Raw genomic sequence first — 13,956 nt, 5'->3', positions numbered from 1 at the left:
TAAATAAATAAATAAATAAATAAATAAATAAATAAATAAATAAATAACATTTTTTAAAGGTGGGGAGGGACAACTGGCCCGCTCAGTCAGTAGAGCACGTGACTCTTGATTTCAGGGTCATGAGTTCCACCCCCATGCTGGGTGTAGAGAGTACTTAAAAAAAAAAAAAAAAGAAAGAAGGAAAGAGAGAAGCCTATTAATGGAATGCTGATATCCTGCTTATCTGAGATGTTATGTCCCAAGAAAGGTCCTTTCTTTCTCTCAGGGGAGAAAAAGTCCGTTCCTCTTACAGAAGAGTAAAATAAAAAAGGACTGTGTCAGTCATAGGAAAAGGACCTGATCCAGTAAACTTAGGGCTCTCGAGTAGAAAGAAAAAGCAGCCAGTCAGATTCCTGATTAGGGAATCTGGGACAGCTCTGATGAGTAATGGTTACACTGTTTATTGAATCTGGGGTGTAAAAGGAGCTGGTGCAGGCAGGAAGCATTTGCCTCGCTTCCAGGCAGACAGAATCAATCTGAAAATCCCTGGCTAAAATAAAGAAGAACAGGAACAAGAAATTCCTCTGTCACCACACCAGCAGCACACTAGGTTATGTGTTTCATGGGTCCATGGGGGACAAAAAAGATTTTTTAAGTACTCCAGAGAGAGATTGCGCTTAATTAAAACAGTTATCAAGGGGGAGGGGGAAAAACAAAAAAAGAAAATAGTTATCAAAGCAAACCAGTCCATCATCCTTTGTATCTTATGAGAAACTACCACCAATATGTATTTAAAAGACAGGACTCACACACAGTGTTGGAAACACTGCTTGTGGATGTGAGGGCGATCTGGCTGAGACATATGTCACCCCATTGATCACCAGGGTTGATTTGGCTGATCTGGCCGGCTAGTCGGGTGTCCCCTTCCTCCCTCACCGCTCCATGTGCGTCCCTCCTGAAGCTGCATGCTTGGTCGAAGAGGACTACCTTCCCCAATAGAGGAGGACCGTTCTTCGGTCAAGGGTATACGAGTAGCTGCGCTCCCTGCTAGAACCCCCAAACAAGCTCTCAAGGAAACACTGCTTGTTTCTTTGTATATAATACTACTGAACCACTAAAAGCAGGCACACATTATATTCATGTGAGAAGAGTAAAATCTGCTTCTTTCTCCAGGATTGCTTTTTTAACCCAGTTCTGCTTGCAGCCAATTATACACTCCACTTCTAAAACCAATGGTCAAAATTTATAAGCCAATAGGTTTACAAGGACAGCTTATGGGACCACAGTCTTAGAACCTGCAGCTTCCTTAGTATCATACTCCGGCTAACAGTAAAAACTGTCACTAATTTAAATATAATCTGTACAGTATATCTCAGCCTTCAGCTTCCCCTTCCTATTTTTCCTTTTGTCTTCTCCACACTGCCTCTCTCCTACCTCACAACCAGAATTTCTTCATTAAACCATACTTTCCATTTGGCTATAAATGTTTGTATGAATTTTAATTAACCTTGCTATATACCAATGGAATTATTTTTTCCAAGTCTGAATGAAAATAGAAGGAAAATTATACCAAATTTAATATGAATACTCAGAGCTGTTCCAGAAACACATTTTCATATAAAATGACAAAAAATACATTTAAATCTAAAATAATATCAACCTGTAAAGTTGTAACCAACTATATGTTTAAATGAATTCTTAAAGTTTAAATAACTTTTTAGGTTTTTTAATTAAAGAAGAAAATTACTTACTCCAGAAGAATATTATTCATATCCTGTGTAAAGAATTTTTTCCTTCCTTCTTCATCAAAAAGTTTGGCAGCCTAGAGAAACATAAGATTGTCAATATGGCTTTCTTTCTTTCTTTTTTAAAAGATTTTATTTATTTATTTATTTGATGGAGAGAGCACACGCACACATACAAGCAGGGGGAAAGGCAGGCAGACGGAAAGGGAGAAGCAGGCTCCCTGCTGAGCAGAGAGCTCAGCCATGCGGCTGATCCCAACACCCTGGGATCATGACCTGAGCCAAAGGCAGACGCTTAATGACTAAGCCACCCAGGTATCCTGTCAATATCGCTTCCAATAAACACATTGTTTCCATATCTATTTACTAAAGAATAAGCTTCTTGAGGGTGGGGCTACTGTGATTTACATCACTTTGTATCCTCCATACCCAGCTCAGTACCTGGCACTAGTAGGCAATTACAGAGTGTTGAAACAAATTTAGCATATATACCATTGTTTCCTATTAACTCTATTTAATTTTTCTTAATCCTGCTAAATTAACAAAATTATACGTACGAGACTTTTTAGTGCTTTGTGTACCTTGTGGACTTTGACTACCCATGGGTTTATTAATTATTGCTGTGATCTCCAAGATAAGCAGATATTTCACTTTCTATCGACAGTGTCTACAAAATATCTGTCTGATATTCTATATGTTATACTCATTACCATGTTTAATCCTCATAACAGCCAATGACATTGGTATGACAGCCCCCACTATACAAACAAGGAAGTTTAAATGGGTCAGAGGTTACATGACATGCTCCCAAATCACACTACTAATAAGTGGTGGATCCAGGACTCAGACCACAAGCTTTCTTTCTTTTTTTTTTTTTAAGATTTTTATTTATTTATTGAGAGAGAGAGAGAATGGTAGAGAGAGAGCATGAGAGGGAAGAAGGTCAGAGGGAGAAGCAGACTCCCCGCTGAGCAGGGAGCCCGATGCGGGACTCGATCCTGGGACTCCAGAATCGTGACCTGAGCCGAAGGCAGTCGCTTAACCAACTGAGCCACCCAGGCGCCCAACCACAAGCTTTCTGACTTCAACTGCGCAACACTGCCACCCTGTACAAAGATACCTGCTTACTGCAGCCAGCCTAGGTTCCACCTAATTACTAACAACAAAAAAACGTAGGCGAGGTTATTAACAAGGGATAAGCAAAAATTCATGCAATGAGCTTAATTTCATGTTTGTCACCTCGACCAGATGACCAGAAACCAAGTATACCAGCACACCCTACCATAAGCAAAATTTACTGGGAAAATCACAAACAATGTAGTTGAGGTCCATGAGATATAAAACATCAAGAAGCCTGATCTAATAATCTGAGCAAGCCATATGCTGACTCTGTCAATCCACCAAGTTATTTGACAACTGTACATGCAATAAATAGAAGAAAATTGCTAAGATGGGTCTCAGTACTACTTAGAAAGAATGAAAACTGGGTATGTGCAGGGGTGGAAATACACGAAAGGCATAAGGAAAACTAAACTTCAAGAAATGAATCAAAAAAAGTCAAGAAGTTGAACAGTGGAAGAATATTACAAAGTAAGAAAAGAGCCACAAGAAGCAATTCCTTATCACACAGACATAAGCATTTAAGCCAAGGATGACTTCTTACCTAAAGAAAAAATACCATCTCATATTTCAAAAGAAAACATATAGCAAAGTCATAGATACCAGTAAGTGAAATCAAACTTCTCACTGATGATTTCCTACTAAGGAGTTAGGGAGTGCCTGTATTAAACCTGGCAGGGCTATTACAGAGAGAGAGAGAGAATAGTTTTTGGTATATAAGATATGACAAAGCTTTTACAAGATGGAACACACTCATTACTAACCAATTTTGTTATTAAGTGAAACTGAATGGCATATAACACAGCAGACAGAGTGCCTACTATGGAGCTCCACGGTAATGCCTTTAAATGCTGACTTTGAATCATGGCTCAGCCATTCAAAAATTATGTGGCCTTGGGCAAATCACTTAACCTGTTGAACCTTAGTTTCCTCATCTATTAAATGGAAGAATACTACCTACCTCACTTGATTGTTGGAAGATTAGACTACACAGTAGGTAAAGTACTTTAAACCCAATCAGGGTGCTGTCTCCTGAATGGTAAATGCTATGTGAGACATAGCAGCACTGTACTAAATACAGAGTACAGGTTTCTGCTAAATAAACAAGAGCTATTATTTTTATTTTTTTTAAGATTTTATTTATTCATTTGAGAGAGAGAGAGAGACAGAGAGAGCACAAGCAGGGGAAGAGGGAGAGGGAGAAGCAGGCTCCCTGTTGAGCTGGGAGTCCAACATGGGGCGTGATCCCAGGACCTGGAGATTGTGAACTGAGCTGAAGGCAAAGGCTTAACCATCTGAGCCAGCCATGCACCCCAAGAGCGGTTATTATTAATAGTACCTTGCAAGTCGGGGCGCCTGGATGGCTCAGTTGGTTAAGTGACTGCCTTCGGCTCAGGTCATGATCCTGGAGTCCCAGGATCAAGTTCCGAATCAGGCTCCCCACTCAGCAGGGAGTTTGCTTCTCCCTCTGCCTCCCCCCTCTCATGTGCTCTCTCTCTCTCATTCTCTCTCAAATAAATAAATCTTAAAAATATATATATATATTTTGCAAAATGTGGGTCACATCACTAACACGTTTTAAAACCTAGAGGAAACTAAAGGTTTTAGGGAGAGGCAACATGGGATAGCAAAAAGCACATACATACTTTGGACTTAGGTGAATCCTTGTGGCTAAATTCTGGCTCCACCACTTACTAGTTGCACGGACCTGACCAAGCTATTTAACCTACCTCAAGTTTCTTAACCATAAAAAGGAAATAATACCTATATTTCCTACACAGAGTAGCTGAGAAGATTAAATAAAAAACCTACTTATTACCGAGACTACAGATTGTATACTTTTCAAAAAATAAGCACAGAAAATAGCAAAAGAATGAAAACAATTCAGTAAGAGAACAGGATAAAAAAGAAAATGACAAAGATCAACTATAATTATAACAACTGTAAAAAGATAAAATCATTTGTTAAAAGAGAAAAGACTCAGATGAGGTCAATAAAGAAACTACACGCTGTCTATAAGAAAAAGAGATAAAGGGACGCCTGGGTGGCTCAGTTGTTAAGCGTCTGCCTTCGGCTCAGGTCATGATCCCACGGTCCTGGGATCGAGCCCCGCATCGGGCTCCCTGCTCTGCGGGAAGCCTGCTTCTCCCTCTCCCACTCCCCCCCTGTGTTCCCTCTCTCGCTGTGTCTCTCTCTGTCAAATAAATTAAAAAAAAAAAAGCTAAAATAAAGAAAATCAAAGAAGTTGAAGGTAAATGATGAGAAAAGCTATATGTAAAAATAAAGAGAAAGGAGACAGTAAGTCAGACAAAACTAAATTCAAGGTAAAAGGCAGTAATAGCACAAAAAGTCACCTTCAAATGATAATCATCACAAAGATCTAGCCATCAAGACTTCTATGGGTCAAACAACACATCATGGAAATAAAGCAAAAACGATGGTAAACACAATTTATAACCTAAGAAATATTGGCAATGAGATATTTTAACAGACTTTGCTAAGTCCTGGACTAATGAAGTACATTAAAATAAGTAAAAATACAGGGGAACTAAAATTAAGTCACTTCAGAAGAAATGCTAAAGCATAAAAAACAGAATTGCTAAACCAAATCTGTGGGCCAGTTACCAGAAAAATTAAATAAATCTAATATTCCTGTAATCAGATATTCAAATTTTAGGAAAAGTTATGAGAAATAAATATAAAGATGATTAGTAAATTTTAAAATGTGACTTAAGTTGGTTTACTATAATCCCAGGAGAAAGAAGCAAGCTGAATAGTCCATACATTACCACCCCAGTAATTATTTTTTATAGTACTATACCATTTGCAAATGCATGGATTAAGATCTAGAAAAATAAATAATTTAATAGTGGCTATCTCTGCTGGGAGCGGGGAATGTCAGACTATGAGGGATCTTTCCCTACGTATGATAATATATTTTGTATTGTGCATTTCACTTTTGTAGTGAGGAAAAAAATGAGGACTAAAATATGGCATGGGTTCAAATAAACACATTAAAGTAATCGGGCACCTGGGTGGCTCAGTTGGTTAAGAGACTGCCTTCAGCTCAAGTCATGATCCTGGAGTCCCAGGATCGAGTCCCACATGGGACTCCCTGCTCAGCAGGGAGTCTGCTTCTCCCTCTGACCCTCCCCCCTCATGCTCTCTCTCTAATAAATCTTTAAAAAAAAATAATCAAAATAATCAAAAAGGTCATTTTAAGCTAGGTTTGGCGAGGGGGGAGGGGCAGAGGGAAAGAGAAAAGCAGACTCCCTGCTGAGCAGGGAGCCTGACCCAGGGCTGGATCCCAGGACCCTGAGATCATGACCTGAGCCAAAGGCAGATGCTCAACCAATTGAGCCACCCAGGCGCCCACTGGCATGTTATTTTAAGTCAAAATACTATCTCCCTGAGATTAAATGGATAAGTGTGATGACATTTATCTGGATTTGCAGCTAGTTAAACAAAGATTATGAAGCCAAGTCAATCTAGAGAGGTATCTAATGTGACATGCTAAAGCTTAGCTCTCAAGTTTGTCCTAATAGGAACACAATGCATGCTTACTAAATGTGCTGATTAGCTGGAAAGGATTAGCTGAAAAATCAATTATAAAAGAACTAGATGTCAATATAGTTTAGACCAAGTTCAGGTATACTTTTGTAATGTTACTATTTGCTCCTATCTTCCCTCTTTTGTCTTTACACGACTTTTTTTTTACAATAAAAATTGTATTTATGAAACCTATGCTGAAAATTATTTGTAAGATGAGGGGCACCTGGGTGGCTCAGTCGTTTAAGTGTCCAACTCTTGATTTCAGCTCAGATCATGATCCCAAGGTACTGGGATCAAGACCCACTTCAGGCTCTGCATTCAGTGGGGAATCTGCTTGAGGATTCTCTCCCTCTTCCTCTGCCCCTCCCCCCTCATGCCCGCTTGTGCAAGCATCCTCTCCCTCTTTCTAAAATAAATAAATCTTTAAAAAATGTGTAAGATGAAATAATAAAACAATCACCCATATGATGTTATAACTATAGTTATACACATTTCTACTTAAAATCAAAGGCCTATACGTACAGCCAATGCCTAAAAGGAAATATAGAAAATTATAAGTTCTTTATATGGGTGCTGGAATTGTGGGTTATTATTTTTGTCTTGCAAAAAGCATTTAGTATTAAGTTTATGTAGCAAATAAGAAACAAGGGGATTATTACACTTACTACACGGAGGTCTTCAATGCGTTTTTCAAGAAGGACAGGTAGACCCTCTGGGAGTGTAGGCACTACCTTGGGCATAACCTGAGAGGCATAGGTTGGCTGGGTGGTGTTTCCATTCTCTCCCCCTGACTCAGAGAGGGGGCTACCATCAGAAGCAGCATCCAGTAATCTGTCAAAGTCGAAATCATCTAGCATCTCTAGGGCATTTTCAGCTTCCTGAAACAGTTCATGTTCATTTGTGCCAACAAAAATGGGGAGGTCTGGATCAGCACTGTTCAGATTTAAGTCGGAGACATCATTTCCCAACACTACAGCAGTGGAGGGGGGCTTATTCAGAGAGGAGGTCATTAAGTTCACTGGGACTTTGGGGTTAGGCTCCTTCTTCAATGCATCCTTCTCTTTCTGAAATTTTCGTATCATGGCAGCTAGAGAAAGAGAATCTTTGTAACGTTTCTTCTTTTTTTCAGACTTGTGGGAATTTAGAGCCACAACTCTGTGAAGAAAAAAGTCATCTGTTAGGCTATGTATGATTTTAATGTTTAAAGCCTCATGTAAATAAGCAGACACAGATCATCAAAACAATCATCTGATAGGTGGGAGAGCAAATTTCTTATTAAATTATCCTTTTATCACAGCATCTTCCTCATCATCTGGACTGTCACTGAGGAGAGGTCGATAGGTAAATGGCCATCAGAGTGAAGAAAATGAATGGACTAAAGTTAACAGAAAGAAACAAAACTGAATGTAGCTCAGGTTTATGAGAATATATGAAGTTAAACTTAGTACTCCTTTTGGAATGTTCACATTCTTAAGCACTTCTATAAATTGGTCACCTAAGAAATTAACCGAGTAAAGAAATACACTTTCGCTGAAAACAGAGTTGCTTACAACCAGAGCTCACACAAGTACAACTTTAAGCTGGTACTCCAGGTGGGGTTTGTTTGTTGAAAGATTTTATTCATTTGACAGGGAGCACAAGCAGGGGGAGTGGCGGGGAGAGGGAGAGAAGGAAGCAGGTTCCCCGCTGAGCGAGGAGCCCGATGTGGGGCTCGATCCCAGGACCTTGGGATCATGACCTGAGCCAAAGGCAGAGGCTTAACGACTGAGCCAACCATGCACTCCAACATCAGGTGGTTTGTGCTACAAACTGCCAAAGAAATGCAAAATCTTTCTAGACCCTATTCTATCTGCTGCTACTTTCTGATCATTTTCACTTTCCATTCTGGGAACAGCCATGTGAAGCAATCATATATGGGTAATTTTCTATGACAATGTTCTCCCTACAGAAACCATGGGAAAAGATGGTTTCAGTTTCAGTTTATCACTTTCTCTAGGTATCTTTTCTACATTCTATGGCTTATATTCTTCTATGCGCACTACAGAATCAAAAAAGATGATTTGTACCTTCAAGGGAAGCCCATGTTTCATTTACTGTTATATACTCCAAACCACAAGAATACCTGGTATACAAGTACTTAATAAATATTTGCTGCATGAATAAGCTATGAATTTGAGAAAATGACAAATTCAATAAAAGGCATTATAGACTTTGTTCCCAAAGAAGTTTACTTGTAAATAATATATGCATTAGTAATATATGTTTTTCCTTAATTACTTAATGACTCCAGGGTCACTAAAATCTCATGCTTACAGGATGATAAATACCTCCCTATATCCTTTTGAATACTGATAACCCAAAAAATTCACATGCACCTCCCCTGGTAAGGAGGGGAAGAAAATCAAGCCTCTCAAAGTTTCTGCCCCTTAGTTCTCCAAAAAAAGTCATGGAGAAGCAAGAACTGGTAATTTTATGAATGCATGGTACAAACATTTTATTCTTATAGCTCTTTTGAGAAATTCTACTTGATTTTTAGAGACAATATCATTACCTAAAGTTACAAGTGTGAAGTTACAACTGTACAAGTTACAAGTGTGAAGCAGAGCTAAATAACTGACTTTTTAAATAGTAAAACAACTATAAATTGTTCATACAAAGACTACTGCCAATCCTCAATCCCCAGGCATCTAGTAAGCTTAGTTCTAGCACAAAAAGTTGAAAACATTTGTTCAAGGTTTATACCATCTTTTCAAACTGGTTCTTGTTGGCAAAAAGTTGTAATGAGCAAAATACTTAATGAACTAATATGTAAATCTGATCTAAAACACCGTGAGTCTCTAAAATGATAAAGTCTTCTACTTATCAATCAATAAATACAATATTAATTAATTAAAATCTAAGATGACATTGAATACTGAGTGTCGTGAGAGGTCAGATTGCTGTCAGACATGGCCCAGACATATGGGCATGAAAATGGCCATAGTAAACTGGAACTTCCAGATTTTACATACACATACATACATACACACACACACACACACACACACACACACACACACATTTTTAAGATTTTATTTATTCATTTGACAGAGAGAGACAACACAAGCAGGGGAGAGGGAGAGGGAGAAGCAGGCTTCCCGCTGAGCAGGGAGCCTGATGCGGGGCTTGATCCCAGGACGCTGGGATCATGACCTGAGCTGAGGGCAGATGCCTAACGACTGAGCCACCCAGGCGTCGTCAAACTTCCAGATTATAAACAATGGAAGATAGAAGGGACACCATTAGAAACTGTCTAGGAGAAGCTGACTGCACAAGGGTTGGGGATCCATGGGGCGCAATGGAGCTTGGAGATACACGGGTGCCTTTGCAAACAATGTTTCCTTTGTTTGTGCATTGTTAAAAGGATTCAAATGGGGATTTACTGCATTTGTGGTAGCTGCAGGGGCTGAATATTACCTGGAGTTCAAGAATAAAGATAAGAAGCATGACTGAAGATAATACCTGGAATAATCTTAAAGGCTTAACTCTCTTATAAAAATAAGATTTCTTCAATGTAGGCTTCTCGTCTGTGTGTTTTTCCCTTACAGAATAGAATACTAGTAAGATTTAATAAAGTATATATTGCAAAAAAAAAAAAATCTAAGATGACAAAGCTTTCTATTTACTAACACCTAACACATATTAATATTATTAAAATATAAGTTAACAGTCACATTTATAAATAGAGTATTAAATTAGACCCAGCTAAGCTGAATGAATTAATGCTAAATATATCTTTCTAAAAGGGCAGCTAGTCATGCTATGACCTTATAATGTTTAATTTTACGTACCCCAATTGTTTGGGTACTTTTTTCCTTGGCTTCTTCTCCTTTTCCCCTTCCTCTTTCCGCTTCCGCTTCTTCATTTCAATATCATCTTCTTTTATTTTGGGAATCTGCAAATGATAGAAGAATGTATCATTTATCTGAGTATCAATGGGTTACTCTTTGATGTTATCAATCTACCATCCAGGGCAGTGTTTTCTCTCAAAGTTCAGTGTACATTAGGAGTGCTTGTTATAAATGCAGATTCTTGGGGTTTACGAACACTGCCTGGTTTTTAACAAACATTTTGGTGATTCTGCTACAAGTAAGTCCTTGGATCACACTTCAAGAAACATTTAACTAAGGACACTCTGTGTGTTTCCTAAAACAATATATACATTCCATAGAATTAGCTTTATAAATTACATCTTAGGAAAGGTAATGGCTTTTAATCATTTCTATACCAAGTCTTTTTTTTTTTTTTAAGATTTTATTTATTTATTTGAAAGAGAGAGAGACAGCGGGAGAGGGAACACAAGCAGGGGGAGTGGGAGAGGAAGAAACAGGCTTCCCGCGGAGCAGGGAGCCTGATGGCGGGGGGCTTGATCCTGGCACCTGAGCCGAAGGCAGATGCTTAACAACTGAGCCACCCAGGCGTCCCTGTTTCTATACCAAGTCTTAACTTATCCTAGAAACTTACCCTTAACCCCTAAACAGTAGATTATTAGACCACATATGGAGAGAGTTTTAAAAGAAAATATAATTCTACTATGATGTAAGTATCAATTTCCCCTTATCTAAATAATTTTACCTTAAAGCATGTAAATAACTACAGATTCATTAAACAATGTTAGCATTTTCCTTTTCCTTACATTCACACGTTAATTTAAAAAGTACACCCTATTAACTGAACACTCATTACTACTGCAATGCTGGATAAACTTACTTTGGGTGGCTTGTGCTTTTGGTTGTCTGTAGTATCTTCTTCTTCAGTATCTGAAGCTTGGCGAAACTGCAGAGTGCCAGTGTTGATGTAAAAGCCTCCATATTTTGTTGTTAGAGAAGCAGGAACTAACTCATCATACTATATTTAAAAAAAAAAAGGTTTCAGACAAAGCCTATTATTAATTCTATAAACATATCAAAGAAATTCAATCACTATGTCAGCATCTTCCTTAAATCCTAACTACAAAACTGAATGCAATGAGGATGTTTGTGGAATAAATTTAGAAAAAGTTAATATCTGGGATAAAAATGAGCCCAGATTACTCAGTATTTATAAAGAACAGAAATTCTGGAATAATGACGCAAATTCTATCATCTGCTGAGAAAAATTTAAAGATCACTACTACTATTCTTAATGATAAAGGATTCTTTTTTTAAAATAAATCTTTATTTATATATTTTTTAAGTGATCTCTACACCCAACATGGGGCTCAAACTCACAACCTAGAGATTAAGAGTCACATGCTCTACCAGCTGAGCCAGCCAGGCACCCCAAGAACAAATGATTCTGATGAGAAATTGAAACAAGTTAAAACAGATGACTAAATGTCCAGGCAAAGAATAAATTTCATTTCCTATCATATCAGTATATAATTTTACTGATAAGGAGATTATAAAGAGTAACAAAGTTATTTCTTCTCTCTTAGCTCTAAGCTTCTAGGTGAAAAAAAAATTTTTTTTTAATATTTTATTTATCTATTTGACAGAGAGAGATAGCAAGAGCAGGAACACAAGCAGGGGGAGTGGGAATGGGAGAAGCAGGCTTCCCGCGGAGCAGGGAGCCCCAATGCGGGGCTCGATCCCAGGATCCTGGGACCATGACCTGAACCAAAGGCAGACGCTTAACGACTGAGCCACCCAGGCACCCAAGGTGAAAATTTTTAAAACAAAAATAGCATGTGTGTTTAAAAAGGAAGCAGAAAAATAACTGCCCAGTTCAGTAAGGGTACACTGTAATGAGCCAGGTACTTTGCCTGGAGCAAGAGATGCAAATTATCTAAACTAGACTGAAGGTCTGACCTAAAATATCACTTAAGATGATGTCCTCCAAGCTTGAATTTTATAGTTTATCACTTCTCACCTGATGAAAATGGACAAAAAGCAAACTTTAAATGAAGGTCAATCTTCACCAAATGATGGAGTCCATAGTGGTTGAGAAAAAAGGAACTACTTATCTAACAGAGCTAGATATGTGCTACCTGAGGTCCCCAGAACTCTACTTACAGGTTCTTCATATTTTATATTTTTAAGAAAGTTAGATTTTTAAGGAGAATCCTTTGCCATGGACAAGGAATACAGAGAATGTACTAGTTACTGTAAGAATATTAAGGCTAAGTACAAAAATTTTGCTTTTAACCCATATCCTTTTCAATTAAATGAATAGAAAAAGAATTTCCAGTTTAATCATATTGAATCAAAAAGTAATGAAGTGGGGGGGGGGGGAAGGAATGAATTGCTTTCTTGTTGCTTCACTTGATGGGCTATTATAAAGACCTATGGGTAAAACCTTCAGAAAGGGTCCAGTACTATCTGTAAGCAAAGGAGTGATGTGAATGTGAAGAGTAGAGAACTAAAAGTGAAATGACTTTGTAGTAATTATTTTTGGAAATGTGTAATTGTGACAAACACATCTGTACTTTTTGCCTACACTGCTTTATAATTTACAGTGCTTCATATAAATTATTTCACTTGGTCCTCCTGCTACCTTTGAGGCAAAAAGGACAAGTATTATTCCCATTTTATAAGTGAAAACCAAATTTAGAGGTTAAGAACCTTGCCAGAATAATTTTTTAAGCTTATGGTAGAGGCTCTGGCTATATTTCAAACTATCCTCTACACCAAGCAGTTTCTCCGACAGGAAACAAGTTCATCACTACATTACAGGACAACATGGGTGAATTCAACATCTGTATGCTGCAGTATTTTACTAAGCTTTCCCTATCAGAACACTCCTCAGGAGAACAAGCTCTTTATGCATATTTAATTTAGCCTTTTAAGTACAATGCGTTAAGAGGCAATGGAGCACTGAACTTGAAAATCAGAAGACCTGGATTTAGATCCTTTCAAACACTGGCAATTGTGACCCAGAGGAAATCATTTAACATCAATACTTTGGGGTTGTGTAACAATGACAACATTACTTACTTCAGAAAGTTCTAGTGAAATTTAAAAGAAACAACCTAAATAAAAGTGTTATTCATGCCTGGTATTGTAATTTATTAATAATAAAGAAAAACATTTTCTTTTAGTCTTTACAAAATTTGGCAATATCAGTGAGACTAAAAATAATCTTCAAAAGCATTTATTTTTCAGGTATTTATAGTAATAAGTAGTACATGATTCTGACAATTAAATAGAACCAGATTATTTTCACTCTATCAAATAATTACAAACAGTGAAAGCTTACTGGTAATACAATCAATGAAAAGAACAGAAAATCATTTGGTTGGATTATAATTGTCTCATGTCTGAATTATCACATAAAAAGAACCCAATAATCTATTAAAGATAATGATATAAAATTATTTGGCAAGCCAATAAACAAGATGTATTCTAATTCAATTTCCTCTTACAAAGCAGGAACCTACTTTGTCCTCTAAATGTCAGCAACTAATGCTAAAATTTTTATACAACTTATACCTACAAAATTTGTCCTTATTAAAGCAGTAGCTTTCAAATTTTCTTCACCACCACCCAAGTGGAAAATACATTACACATCAAAACCCAGTGCATGCACACACACATATACTCAT

At 37.6% G+C, this 13,956-nt stretch overlaps 1 protein-coding gene and 1 pseudogene across 6 annotated transcripts in view; one reads left to right on the top strand and one right to left on the bottom strand.

The window, feature by feature from the left end:
• The window catches only part of UBN2 (ubinuclein 2), an 87,592-nt gene that overhangs the window by 48,345 nt on the left and 25,291 nt on the right, over positions 1-13,956 (bottom strand). For all 6 annotated transcript variants that reach the window (XR_012380364.1, XM_073899265.1, XM_025854799.2 and 3 more), the window contains exons 4-7: positions 11,145-11,282; positions 10,226-10,329; positions 7,061-7,550; positions 1,731-1,801 (exon numbers count right to left, since the gene is read on the bottom strand). Coding sequence is in view for 5 of the 6 variants with exons in the window: in XM_073899265.1 (XP_073755366.1) it covers positions 1,731-1,801; positions 7,061-7,550; positions 10,226-10,329; positions 11,145-11,282 (803 nt within the window). In the remaining variant the exon portion in view is untranslated. The remainder of the gene's footprint in view (positions 1-1,730; positions 1,802-7,060; positions 7,551-10,225; positions 10,330-11,144; positions 11,283-13,956) is intronic.
• On the top strand, positions 9,344-9,887 carry LOC112810864 (NADH dehydrogenase [ubiquinone] 1 beta subcomplex subunit 3 pseudogene; annotated as a pseudogene).

This window comes from Callorhinus ursinus, unplaced genomic scaffold (assembly GCF_003265705.2).
Source record: "Callorhinus ursinus isolate GAN/ISIS: 27379988/994484 unplaced genomic scaffold, GSC_fseal_2.0 scaffold12, whole genome shotgun sequence".
Lineage (NCBI taxonomy): Eukaryota > Metazoa > Chordata > Mammalia > Carnivora > Otariidae > Callorhinus > Callorhinus ursinus.
Note: the sequence above shows the minus strand (reverse complement) of the source record. Positions and strands in the feature narration are given on the sequence as shown.